Raw genomic sequence first — 14,497 nt, forward strand, 5'->3', positions numbered from 1 at the left:
CCATCTAGTGGTGAACCAGGAAACTAAATGATTCATGAGCAAGAAGTCCAGTCTGCCATCTGAAGTAGTGTGACATTGATTTTGATTACAGCACAGTGTTTGCTTCAGGAAGTCTCAAATGTAAGACAGGACTCCTGTAACCTTAATAATTTCTGAATCTATTTCAGGTTCTCTTATCAGAAGCATATGAACGATTCTATTTTCATTCGATTCTATTTCTCAACACTTTTTTTGCTGCAAACTGGCAGCAACCGCCAAACTTTTTATTGTGCCACATAACAGTACGTAAAAGCTACCTAGACAGATTTAGTGTGTCTGCCTGCTGAGTCACCCCAGACACTTTCATATCTCAGAAGTTGTATCTGTGTCCTCCAAGTCTCATAATTTATTCAGGTTCTATCCATTCATTCAAGTCATCATAACAAGGTGGGTCGGTGTTTTCATCAGTACATTTAACTTCACAACAGCTGATATACAGCATAGCTATAGCAAGACTGTTCAAACCTGAAAGATGCTGAGCTGACATATATGCTCATACATATGGCCAATGTGTCTTGTGTTTCTGACGCTGCAGAATTTGCATTAGAGCTGTTTGTGGTGTAAGAAAAGACTGTAACGCAGCCATCAATATTTTCTGCATCAATGACAACATCTGTTTCTCATAACTTTGTTGTCCTTTACCTTTTTTTTTTTTTTTTGCATGTGTGTGTGTTTCAATTCTGAGAAAACAAGCTAGTGCCAGATGTCGGCTTCCCATGGTGTTATGCAAGCATTTAATTCCAGCTTTCAGGGAAAAGGTTTTAATCACAGAAAGTGTAAAGGTGAATTTCAATGCAGAATCATAATGCTACAGAGGTGAATGTACCTTCAGTATTTACAAACTTAAACACACTTTCCTTTCATGAATGAGAAAACTCTTGGCGCTCTTGTGCATACATGGTTTCTGTACATTGTACCCATTGTAATTCTACAGGAAGGCCATGAGAAATGTTCCTAAAAACACACCTGTGTGATCCGTCAGCCACGCAGACAAACACTGACCCTCTTTGCCATTGGTCTATCTTCATCCCGGAGAGGTGCAGGCAAACCAATGGTAGTACGTGTTGCTGCATTCAGAGCAGGCGTTGCCTGTGGGGGAAAGTTTAAAAGAGAACGTGTGTCCTCTTGTCCCTCAGCAGAAGCATCAATCAACATGATCCCCATTGTGCTGGCCTCAGTGCTCATTGCTGGCGGTAAGAACATCTGGCATTTTCTAATTCTGTGTGTAATTGTTTCTGCCGTTTTGCAAGTAATGTAAGCGCGGATACGTGCCTGCTCATTACCACACAGGGAGCTCGCCCCCCTGCGGTCCTTTATCAAAAAGAGAAATGATGCAGTTTAAAAGTTTTTCCCGTGTCTCTAAAGCTCACTTCTATCCCCTCTTCGTCCAGCCCTTGGGTGTGGTACACCACCCATTCCGCCCCTGACTTCCCGTGTGGTCAACGGAGTCGATGCCAGGCCTCACAGCTGGCCCTGGCAGGTAGGCTAATATGTACACATCTGTCTGTGTTTTTATACTTACCGGCAAACCTCATGGGTAGAGCATCTGGCTTATTTGTTGTCATACCCAGTGGCTATTGGAAATCCTCTAATTAAAAGAGTGGCTTTTGAATTTAATCTGCACACAGTGCAGTCCATCTATTCATCAGCAACCTGCTGCTTATACTCCGTCCTTTTTGCTGTCCTTTGTTCACCTCCAGATCTCCCTGCAGTATGACAAGGACGGCGAGTGGAGGCACACTTGTGGGGGAACTCTGATTGCTGCCAACTGGGTCATGACTGCTGCTCACTGCATTAAGTATGAGCAGCAGAGGAATACAAAGACACAAAACACAAAAACACAACCACCAGTGGACAAATTAAATTCTGGTCCCCAACCCCACATTAAATCCTGTGGGAATTCAATTCAACCAATCACCGCACTATTCAGCTATTTGCACAAACTCCTCTGTCTGGTAGACTCCAGCCTTGACATTCTGCTCTCTCCCACAGTACCGCGTTGTCCTACAGGGTGTATGTGGGCAAATACAACCTGGTGGAGGAAGAGGCTGGCTCCAAGGCTATCCTGCCTGAGAAGATTATTGTCCATGAGAAATGGAACCCTATCTTTGTGGCCTTCGGGTAACACAATCACCACCTCACAATACTGAGAGCAAAGACAGTCTCCTACATATAGTACATCATCATCTCTGTAAAAGTGTATCAATATAGCGTATGGGAACAGGGCTCGAATTACATTTACTTGCTTCAGTCTAAATCATATCCATGAAGAATGTCGACATTTTTATACATGTCAAAGATCTGCTGAGTAAATGAGAAAAAAAGACTGAACCATTTAAAAATAGTATTATATTGGTTAATTTTCTTTAAAAAAACAAGTTGACTTTTTCATGCAATAGAGTTCAAAGATTGTAAAGATTGTAATTGAATACATTAATTATTCAGTATTTTTAGACATACAGTAATAGCAAACAGAAAGGACGCAGGAATACAGACTGTACTCTTTCCCATTATCTTATCTGCCTGTGTTTCGCTCTCTTTGCTTTTTGCTCTGGAGGATGATTTGAAATTGCCTGTCAGTACGAACCCCTCACACAGTCTCTCTCCCTCTGTCTCTCTTGCAGTAACGATATCGCCCTGATCAAACTGTCAGAGTCTGCGACTTTGAGCGACCAGGTGCAGTTGGCATGTATCCCCCCTGCTGGCACTGTCTTGTCCAACCTCTACCCCTGCTACATCACTGGATGGGGAAGACTGTACAGTAAGTCGCTGTTTAAAGAAGGCCGAGCTATGTTTATGTGTCTGTTGAGGTATTTACTTTGTTTTTGGTTTTTTTCTTAGTTTGGTATCTACGGGATATTTTATTGTCCTTTAGAGCATTTAGTGCATCTGTGAGATGCATGGATTTATAACGAGCTGTGAGTAAGCATATCTAATTGGGGTAACCTCCAAAGTTCAGATGAAAATCAAATGCATGATATTTTTTGCTGGAAGATTTAGGGAGGAGGATTATTCCTAAATTGAAAAATGTGGGTCAGACAGTGAATTTGACGCTTTAAGAAATGCTGTAAATCAGCTTTGACTGCAGGCCGGTGTATGTGGATGATGTAGGCTCTGCCTGTGTGTCTTAGCCGGAGGCCCCATAGCTGATAAGCTGCAGCAAGCTTTGATGCCTGTGGCAGACTATGCCACCTGCTCCCAATCTGACTGGTGGGGTATCGCTGTAAGGACCACCATGGTGTGTGCTGGCGGAGATGGAATTGTGGCTGGATGCAACGTAAGTTTGCACTGTGTGTGTTTGTGTACATGGGAAGAGCTGTTTTCTATCGTGTGTTGAAAACTCAAAGCAAATTTGAATGTAATGTGTTCAACGACAAATATACACAGGTAATCACATTTTTCAGAGATTTTATGTTCAAGCTGACAAGAACTGACTTTTTAAAAAAATAAAATTTCAATCATAACTATAAACAACAGTCCTGATTGCAGTTATTTTCTGCCATACCATACACTAGTTTAATAAAATGCACAAAACATTAGATCTTCTCTATCTACTTCTATGTCTATTCCCTACTTTCTCCAGGGTGACTCCGGTGGCCCTCTGAACTGTCAGAACGCTGAAGGTGTCTGGGAGGTGCACGGTATTGCTAGCTTTGTGTCCGCCCTTGGCTGCAACTATGAGAAGAAACCCACTGTCTTCACCAGAGTCTCTGCCTTCAACGACTGGATTGACCAGGTAACCAGAACCACAGCTGCTTGTAAACAAACATCTCTTGTTCTAATTCTCTTTCCTCTTTTCCTATTTTAAGTAATGACTCATTCCTTCTTGCAGGTTATGATGAGCAACTAAGGAAGATGGCAATAAATACAATTTTTAAAGAAGACCTGGAGAGCTGCGTGTATTTTGTGTGTTATTTCAATACCCATCACATTAAAGCACACTCAGGTCTGACAAACTCGAATTCAAATTTCATTTAAAAAAAAGAGAGAAAAATAAAAGAAAGAAACTGGGCATCTCTACAGCAAATTATTTTACCCTGTTCATAAAAGTTTGCCAGGCATGGAAACAATGTCACCCGTCGTCCAGCAGGTGTCCTCGTACACTCTTGATAGGTTAAATTGGTTCTGACAGCTTTCCAAAGCAGGATTCTGTGTATTGTTTATGCCTGGAACAAACGCAGCAAACACAAGATATTTCCCTCAAATAGCTCACTGTAGTCAAGCATGTGATTCATAAAAATAAATATGCAGTGATATTTTAAATAGCAACTTTCATATTGAGAGTAAGTGACTGATATTTGTTGTGAAGAAGAAGAAAAAAGACTATCCTGCAAGAACCTGTCCTGGTTTGATACTCTATCCTGTATTTTCAGCACAGGGGACCGCAATACTCTGCTGGGAATTTCTTCATTAAAAACAGTGCTCTGAAAATGAAGAAGGCCAGAATGAAAAAAAAAAGTTAAGATTCTGTCTTTTGTTTATGCTGTGATGAGATGATAGAAGCAGTAATGAGAGAAAGATGGGGATGGGTTGGGTTGGGAGGGGAAGATTAAAAAAAATTAATTGCTTCTCACTACTGTCTTTTCTGTTTCACTCTTTCTTTCTTTTCTCTCTCTCCCTCTCTCTGTCACATTGGCGAGACACACACATATGCGCACACTTATAAGCTTTGGCAGGTTAATGGAGGTAATGTGAACGCCTGTGACGCATTCATTAGACATGACACGTCCTGCAAGAGCGAGTAATAATGAAGTCGTGTGTGTGTGTGTAAAGAGCAGACAGAAGCACAGACATGAAGGCACTGTTTTGCTGCATATCCATGATTCTCAGGCTGTATTTGATCTCATCTCTGATGTAATGAATCACACATCTTTTGGGGCTTTCACATGAAGCATCAGCCTGTGATCCATTCTAATTATTTCCTCCGAGGTCCCATGTAGGCTGAGCCTACACTAATTTAGTGATCCTTAGAAATATACCTGATAGGGCAACTCTAAGGGTATACCGATTTTTTAATACAGTTTACAACTAAAACCCACAGATTACAAATATAATTGTTATTCATTATTGTAATAATCAAGATAATGTAGCGGAGGAATATCACAACATCAAATCAGCTATAGATAGTTACACATGACATGACATGAATGGACTAAAAATGTAATAGCAACTAGATGAAAGCAATAAATCTTGACTATTATTAATAAAAACTTTCAAACATGACAGGTAGCATGTGATGCTCCAGGATGAATCACATCTTTAGCACATTTGCTGCTGTATTTAATTCCATTTTAATTCCATTTATCAACTAGATCTTGTAGCAGTTATTACACAGCCATCCCCTGTTCAGTACTTGAAATATAGCTTAAATGTGCAGCAGTGTATGAGCCACTGATTAAACTACTGCAGTCTGGATTTGTTCCCCTGAAAAACTTCTCTGTGCAACCGGCAGTGAGAGTGAGCGTGGGACCACAAAAGATTTCTTTGTGTCTGTCTGAACTCTGGGTCAGGATAGCTCCCTCCCATCTTTCACACACACACACACACACACACACACACACACACACACACACACACACACACACACACACACACACACGTGGCTTTCAGTCTTTGTGAGGACACACAGTGACATTCCCTGTTGCTCCTTACCCTTTATCCCTAACCGTCACAATTACCAAATGATCACCCGAACCCTAACATACTCGGCACTGTTGGGCCAAAATGCCCTCACTTTTTCAAAGATGTCCTTCATTCCAGAAAAGAAGGACAGACAAGCGTTTGCACACATACCGTGGATGAGAGGGAGACCGAGAGAATAGAGCAGAATCCCCCAGGGACACCCTGCTGTTGTGTTGAATACCAATGAGGAAAATGGAGTCAACGAATTTAAGGTCTGTGTGGCTTCTGCTCAGCTGTGTGCTTTTTAGTAGGTAGTTGTGACTGACTCCAGTTAACCAACTACTCCTAATCCATATACAGTAAAAAAAACATTAATATTAGAATATAGCTGCAGCTTTATTGTGTATTTCTATAAGTAAAGCATATTTTTAACAGCACTCTCAGATTGTGTCAAAAGATTCTTTCAAACTGTCCTAACTTCTTTGCAAAGTTCCAGCAGCTAGACCAAAGTTCTGTCCATTTAATCAAGACGAGATCTCTTTTATTGCATTGCACTGTCTTGTCACTGAATGTTTAGGCTGAACCTCTTGCACTGTGCACACACTGGATCTTCACCGTTGTGACGGGGGGAAAGCCCTTGATGGGATGTTCCAGGAGCGTTTTTATAAATAGTCTGTAGTAACAGGCTGAGGGAGGGGAGGAAAGGGGAGGGGCAGGCGGGGATGATGAGCAGCCACAGTGACAGAAGCATCTCCGCTCTGTCGCCCTGCGCCTGTCAGCAGTCAGTCACTAACCGACTTGATTACAAGTCTGAAAGTCCGCTAGTGACCAGGCCCACTGGTTGCTGCTGAACTACGCCCCACGGGCTCGCAGTTTGGTGACCTACTTCGGGGTAAAAGTTCCCTTTTTTTTTTTTTTAAAGAAACGTCGCGGTGAACTTGCTGAAGATTTGGAAGTCATTCCTTATAATCCGTTTTGCTCTTGGGGTGCGCACCAAGACAACAAATGCGTGGACTCGAGGCTTCCGATTGGAGTGTCAGGTAGGCTGCTGTATTAAGTGTTTTTTTGTTTGTTTGTTTGTTTGTTTGTTTGTTTGTTTGTTTGTTTTTGTTGTTGTTGGTTTTTTTTAGGAACTTCAGTCACAGGATACGAGGGTGGGGGGTCGCTCATTCGGCTAGTCTGCAGCCAGGTGATGCATTATGCATAAGTAATCTTCTGTTTTCCATGTGGTGTCTCTGTTTGTTTTTGTTCGTGCCTACACTGTCCTCTTGTTTGATGTTGTAAGCATGCCATATTTTCATACATTTGCATCAGATTATTTGCATTTTGCCGCAAAAGGCCTGTATGTGACACCATTCACAGAAAACACACAACCTAGGGGCTCTATTGAACTGTTGAATTACTCTGGTTTCAGACTTAAATCTTAACTCTTTTCTGAGTCACTGAGCTCAGAGACATTGCATACTATAGTTATCTTTATATTGATTGTGCGCGTTTATGTTAAACCTAAAATATATGTTTTCTCGAGTTCTATATTTAATTTTTTTTTTAAATATATTAAAATAAAATTAGATTTTAAAAATTCTAAATATTAAGGCTATCCGAAAAACATGTGGTGGTTTTGAATTTGATGATGCAATATGTGTTATAAACAAGCTGGCCCACTGGATTGGTAAATATGCCTCTGGCGGAGTAGGCCATGGTCCTTTTTCCTCTTCAGCCTGGAGCGCAGAGTCCATTTAAAAAAAAAAAAAAAGAATTTCAAAGTTTTTATTGCCATGTTTATCAGTGTGTTGCATCACCTCTTCTGTAAGAACCAGAGAGCCTAAGACATCAATTTTGAAAGACAAATGTTTTCCCATTCTTGATTGATATTGGATACCAAATGCTTAACAGTTAGGTGCCTCATTTGACCTATATTACCTTGATAAAACCTCAGACTTTTTCAGTCTTTGACTGGTGGGGAAAAATAGGAAGGCTAGCTTAGCACCAAGACTCTTGGGCAGTAGAGCTCATCTCCTGCTGTACAACATGCAGAATGTGGTTTGGGACTGTCTCGCTGAAATAAGCAATGCTTTCCCAAGAAAGCTTGAATGGCAAAATGTGCTGCTCCAAAAGCTGTGTATTTAAAAGTGAATGGGGCTTACAGATGGCCAAGTTACCCAAACCATGTGCACTAATGCAGCCTCATCGTCTCACAATCTCTGGCTTTTGAGCTGTATGATGAAAGTAAGCTGAGTGATTCAGCCTGGAGCTCAATGTGTATTTTTTTCAAGAATTCTAAAGTTTTGATTGGCCGACCAGAGGACAGTTTTCCACTTTGCCTCAGTCAATCCAAAATGAGCTCGCACCTAGAGAAGTCAGCTAAATTTTAACCTAGTTTATATTGTTTTTTCTTTTCATGTGTCAAAGTTTCAACTTTCACGTGAGGATGCAGCAACAATTTGTGTTGTTTAGAAGTGTTTCTAAAGCCTACTGATGGCTCTTTGCATTGCAGTGTCATTTAAGGACCCGAAGGTCACAGCCTGTCAATACTTTCAGATGTATTTCTTTTATTTTTGAATGCCTTTGCTTTCTTCCAGCATTGCTATTAAAATGTATTCATCTTTTTAATGAGAACAAATTACCCTTGTATTTAGTAAGACGTGGACCACAATTACCTTCTCTGGGAAGTATGAGTTATGAAAATGTGTTATATTAGTGATAATGAATAACAACATGACTCCTCTTGTTATATGCACCAGTGATTGTCTGAAATTAACATAAGCATGCAGTGCTCTGATCTAATATATTGCTTACACTCATTTGATTTTCCCCCCTCTCTAGTAGACACATGCAGACTCTTCCCCATCACATTCCACTGCTATCTAATAACCTACAAATTCCTCGCTTTGGCTCTGATTGGAAATGTAAACCCAGTAGTCACACTTAGTGTGACTGTTGTGGGAAAAAAGAAACCCTTCCTCGTAGGGCTGTTCGATATAACGATATATATCGGGTGACGATATAAAAACGTCTATTGTTTCATTTTATGCTATCATTTGTTTCATGGTGTCACAAAATAAACTGTTTACAGCAATATTTTTTTCATCGTTTTTATGGTCACTGTAGTGGCTATATTAATTTCTTAAAGTTCTCTCTTTCTCTTATATTTAATATAACCACACTACAGACAGACAAGCGCCTGTTTTTATGCGTTGTTTAGCAACAACTAGGTAACACCATCGCGTGTCCGCTTGTTTATGTTCCACATAAACCTTTCACAATAAAGCTCAAGATCCTGTTGAGACTTTTCAAAATAAACTGAATCACGTGAAAGAGTAGATTGTTTACGGATGAGAAGTAAAAAAAAAAGAGCCGCCAGGTGCTAAAAAAATAAACCTTAGACTCAAACGTTAGAACAGGCTTTTCCCCGCAGCACGCCATGTAATAAATACTCACAAAGAAAACGGCGGCTGTTACAACTTATGTCTAAAAATGTATAGTTTCATGCATCGGTTAAAACACTCGACTCCAGCTACATGACGCCCAGCTGGAAACACTTCACGCAAGACGAGCTGCCCGAGATTCACAGAATTTACAGAAAATGTTACATTTTTGTGATTTATATCGTTATCAGGACGATAGAATTCTTATATCGGGATATGAGACATATGGGACATATCGCACAGCCCTACTTCCTCGGGTTGTTTTGGAAATATCCTGAAAAACTGTGCAGGCAGTTTTATTGACAGTTGTCCCAGTTAGTCATTATGAGGATAATTTTCCCCACAGTAGCCCCACCAGCATCCTGAGAGGGACCCATCTGGTGCAAAGTGAAACCAGCTTTGTGTGTTGGAAAGAAGATCAAATGTATCACTGTCATCTACTGTATCTTGTAGCTATCCATCTTTATTTGGCTTGGTCATAAAATGCCTATAAAGGGAAGGATAACTTTGAAATGAGTTCTCAACAGTAGGCTTGGACTGTTGTGGTATTGCCCTCAGTTGGGGAGAAGAGGAAATATGTGGTCTCATTAGAAATGCATTAGAGGGAAGGGAGAGAGGTATAGAAGTGGGGAGATGAGCTCAAGTTTTTATCTGTTAAACTCTGAGAGGGAAAATATTCACACCCTCCATCTCATGCTTGAACTGGCTTCTCTTTCCCCCCTTTCACTCTGTCAGTCTCTCTCTCTCACACACACACACCAGTACACCTCAGTGACCCATTTAATATCAGCCACAAAACTGGCAACTATATTCCCACATATTCCTCCTGAAAACACATCAATGCTAAAACTCATCCACAATAATTCAGCAAGAAAAAGTGCTTACCCGCACCTTCTTTATCAGCTTAATAACCTCTTTGCTCTCTGCCAGTATAAAGGAAACTGATAAAAAAAGGATGTTGTGACACACAAAGAGAGTTTCTTGTCCCGTAATGCCCTCCTGTTACACACTGATTATTCAAATTTAACAGTGGTCCTACAATGCTTTTTCTCTGCATCTGTCTGACACTTTTCCTTCACATTAGTAGCACTAAGAAATAATAATACTCCATTGTGTATCTTTATGAAAATATTCTGTAAGGTCCCTTATTTAACACTGAAATAACACTTTCAACATAAAAAAAAGCCTGTTTGATACATATGTAGGTTGTTCCATATATAACACCTGCAGGAATGAAGCACCTTGGCCTACAGTCTAAGTTGTCAGAGGAAATAATCTGTACTGAGCTGACCTCGTTCATGGAAGCAGCATGCTCATATGATAGGCAGGTTAACTGCAGCCAAGTGTGTCGCAGCTTGTGTGTGTACTGGCAAAAGTGCATGAAATATGGATTGACCGTGTTCATGTTATGCATTTCCTTTCTTTTCAGGGATAATCTGTGGAGCTGGGGTATCTAACAGACCTCAGGCTGACCACCAGGATCTTGGAGACCACTGTCCCACCTACCATGGAGCATGAACTGAGAAATGGCCTGTCTATATGGAGCATCGTGGCCATTGTTTGCAACTCTGTGGTAGGCTTTCTCATTGTCATCCTGTTTGTCATCCTCTACAAGGCCTGCAAAGTACCTTCACACCAAGAGAAAGTGCCTGCTTTTGCAGTAAAGCTGGAGCAGAAGAAGGATGAACAGAAGTATATGCTGACTGCAGCCTAATCGAGACCCATAGGTATGAACTCTAATGGAGCTGGACATCATATATGCATGCCGTTACATTCCGTCTGTATCTCCTTTTGTGTTACATAAATCACTGTTTACATCTCTGCATCTTGACTGTGCCAGTGAGTGAAGCTCAGAGTAAGCTAACTGCATTAAGAGTTGTGGCAAGACCAACAACAACAAGCGGGCCCAATCCTCTTATCTCTGCTGTGCATCGCGGGGACTGTCCATCTGTCAGTCAGTTTGGTTTTGCTCGGCACAGATTCACCATGATCTCCTCCTCTGCTCTGTTCCTTTTCAACCCTCCATCTGAAGCCACAGAGCGGATGTGGAGGACGAACAGCAAAGTTAACTGGGAGAGAGGAACTGAGGTGACAACGTTGGTCGAGAGGCACGAAGACATAAAATCACATTTTTAGTAGTAAAGAGAAAAAGCAACAGCAGCTGGGATATTTTTTTCCCCCATAGCTGCACACTAATGATGCCAGCAACAGAGCGGCAGAAACACGACAGGTAGACACTAAAAACCCAAACGAGGCAGAAAGAAGAAAGGTGTAGCTGGAGGATGTGTGTCAGTCAAGACAGACAGAGATAAAGTTTGGTTTATATTTGGTGGGGATTGATGAAGTGCAAGGGAAGGATAGGAAAGGGGATCCTTTGATGTGTTGTTGACAGAAAAGAAAGCTCGAGGGCCCTGTTTGATAGTCTCCCTGTTTGACACACAAGTCTCTGCTTCCACTGATCCAACTCCCACGGGATTAAATGTAACAGTAAAATGCGTTACTCGTGTCCTGGTGTGCCTCGCTTTCATTCTGTGGGTTTCTCCAAAATGTTTATAAGCAGCCATCATCGGAAATGACACGACTTACAGAACAGGAGTGAGCAGTGTGTTTATTGTAGTGGATGTTCTCCAGCTGTTAACTGTGTGATATAAAGATTATGTTGCGGATGGAAGAGAGATAAGAGCCAACAGACTGACTGGCAAAATGACAAAACGTATATGCATATATGTATGCACACAATAGATTTTGTTTCAACTATTGAGAGGGCTCTGTGTTTTAATGCTTTCATTTTGTAGTTTAGGATCTCAGGTTAACTTAATAATACATATATGATTTTGTCTTTTGTGTTCTACTTACTTTAAAGAGGATACTTGTACAAATGATGATGCTGATGCTGTTACACTTGCTGGATTGATTATTAGTGGCTAAATTCTGGAATATTTCTGAATCATATAAATTCAAATTATAATGCAGCTTCTTATATGTGAAGATTTTTATATTTCATGTGATTGCCCTTGAACTGAGTGTCACAGCTTCCCTTGGCTTCCAAATACACCAACATTTGGTTCATTCTAAATTTTCCAAAGGTGTGAAAGTGAAACTGGTGACCTGTTCAGGGTGTACCCAGATTCCCTATGACAGCTGAGGTAGGCTCCAGCAATCCCTGCTGGATAGGTACTTAAGGAAAATGAGACATGGACAAAAAAGCAATCGCAGTATCATTCAGCATCATTGTGAACTAAGCAGCTTTGTTTTATGTTTGCCACACGATGAGATTAAGTTATCTTTGGTACTGAATATGCTTCTTTTTTTCTTTTTCTTTTTTTGTAATGAACTAAATGATCACTCAAACAACATTCAAAAGAATAGCTGATCTTGAAATTAATCATTTGTTGCTGCCTTACAGATTAATGCTATTGTCCTCCATGCCATGCAATCTTGACAGTCTATTTTGTATCAACAATAAACTCATTTACTCTTGTTTCTAACTAATGTGGTCTGCAATCAGTGTTGCTCTGCCCTTTCAGTGTGTATCACCATCATTTTCCCTCCAAATTATTTAAACATTAGTGCTTGAATTAAAATAACAATTGACTTCAACCTCCTGCACTGAAGTAATCAATGTGGAACACACTGACCTCAGCAGTGACCCACATCCTGTTGTTAGTGAACTACAAGTGTGTAATTCTTATCTTGTAACCACAATCCAGCATCATTATAACGGCCGTGGGGTTGGGGAACTTGCGAGTGCTTACTATGGATACATTTTTCTTTGAGTGACAGTTAACATCATTATATGGTGTTTCTTATATTTTGGTCATTATTTTTCTCCGTATGGCTTCAGCACACTAAAGGGCATGAGCAGAAAAAAAACTACGTTGCCTTACCAAAATACTGTACTCATGCTATGTGCAATATTTAGAATCTTCTGCTCCACCGTAAACTGAAGAAACAACAAACGGGCATAAGGAAATTTAATAGGCTAAATTGTTGTCGATTAAGCCAACTATATATAAAATAATCATGAGCCAGTCCACCTTTTCCATTTTCAGCATTAAACAGACACACTAAAGATGTTAGAGGATCCTTTGTATCAGTAATGTAGTTCATTCTTCCTATATGCCATACTGAGTACTTTTATGTTACATATGTAAAACTGGATGCTGAATTTCTACTGGAATAATTATAGTCATGGTGCTTTTACACTGATTTTTGCTGATTTTTTTTGTTTTTGTGGCTCTTTAAAGACGAAGAACTAACAAGATTAAAAAGAGTCATGCATTTGTCAGATCTTCTGAGAAGAGATTAAAAATCTCTCTATATATTAACTAAATGTCAGATTAGCGTGTGCGTGCTTGAGAGACAAAAGCTGCGATTACATGTGTGCACATGTGTAAATACATTGGTTTATAGCACATGTGAGGCAGATGGGCTGATGACTTGAAGCCGCTCGTCAGCTGTGCAGTGTTTATCTGCTTCACTCCTATTTATCTGCCTGCCAGTTTCCCTCTCTATCGCTGTCTCTTTGGCAGGCTTTCCCTTATTTGTTTCCCATCTAACGAGACAAATGCCAAAGTTCGGCAAACTGGCCAGAAAAGATCCAGCGATCTACCCCACAGTGAGCTGCTTGGATGATGAAGGTCAGCACAGTCTGACTCACAGTGTCTGAACCACTGCACTGATGTTTTTAAATGTGATTTTCTCTTCAAGACCATTGAAGGCATTCACTACTATAACTGACAATGCTTATTATCAATAAGCAAAGGCATTCACTAATCGTCCATCCAGTCATCCATCTCCTGACTGTCATACTTACACTGATTCATTAATCTCAGATTTGGTGCTTACTGTGAGTTCATCGAGTTGAGATTGAAGATAGCCACTGAACTCTGCATCACTCTCACCATGCTGCATCACACAGCAGCAAATTCCCTCCATCTTCCAGTTGTAGCTGAGAAGGAAGAGGGTCACTGAACTCAACATGGTGTTATATAATGATAGCTGCAAATATCAGAGACAGAGAGATTACTAATAAATATATGAGGGACCAGTAATCTGCAACTCCATCTGCACTGCTGGAGGGGTTGCATAACCCACATCAGGCCACACTGAGTCATTGCTAGTGGCTACGTCTAAATGCGTGTCTCTCGGTGTGCTGCAGAGCAATCGCCAAAGGATCAAATGTTAATCTATAATTTGGATGCTGCATGGCCAAAAATTTTGTGGAGTTTCTTTCAGATTTCAGAATCTTATGTAATCTATCATTTAATTTAGCGGCTTCAAATAAAGCCTGTCAGGTGGCTGAAAGTATGAATCCATGCCGTAAAGTGAGCAGTGCGAGTGTGGATGTGTATGCATGTGTGTTGTATTACTGTTCTTGTGCATGAATAATTCATGACAAACTCCGA

General features: G+C 40.6%; 1 protein-coding gene and 1 long non-coding RNA gene across 2 annotated transcripts; both read left to right on the forward strand.

Moving 5' to 3' along the window:
* Positions 1 to 1,154: 1,154 nt before the first annotated feature.
* On the forward strand, positions 1,155 to 3,929 carry ela3l (elastase 3 like). The gene is made up of 8 exons (XM_005729363.1): positions 1,155 to 1,232; positions 1,431 to 1,519; positions 1,740 to 1,837; positions 2,032 to 2,160; positions 2,664 to 2,800; positions 3,171 to 3,316; positions 3,623 to 3,775; positions 3,872 to 3,929. Exons 1-8 carry the CDS (start codon positions 1,193 to 1,195, stop codon positions 3,887 to 3,889), a joined length of 810 nt encoding a protein of 269 aa, XP_005729420.1. The 5' UTR covers positions 1,155 to 1,192; the 3' UTR covers positions 3,890 to 3,929.
* Positions 3,930 to 6,396: 2,467 nt separating this feature from the next.
* On the forward strand, positions 6,397 to 12,570 carry LOC106456164 (uncharacterized). Its single transcript, XR_001290330.1, has 2 exons — positions 6,397 to 6,701; positions 10,519 to 12,570. It is a non-coding gene; the product is annotated as an uncharacterized LOC106456164 (long non-coding RNA).
* Positions 12,571 to 14,497: the final 1,927 nt, after the last annotated feature.

The sequence above is a fragment of the Pundamilia nyererei genome, unplaced genomic scaffold (assembly GCF_000239375.1).
Source record: "Pundamilia nyererei isolate P.nyererei 1_Seehausen unplaced genomic scaffold, PunNye1.0 scaffold00033, whole genome shotgun sequence".
In the NCBI taxonomy this organism is placed as follows: domain Eukaryota; kingdom Metazoa; phylum Chordata; class Actinopteri; order Cichliformes; family Cichlidae; genus Pundamilia; species Pundamilia nyererei.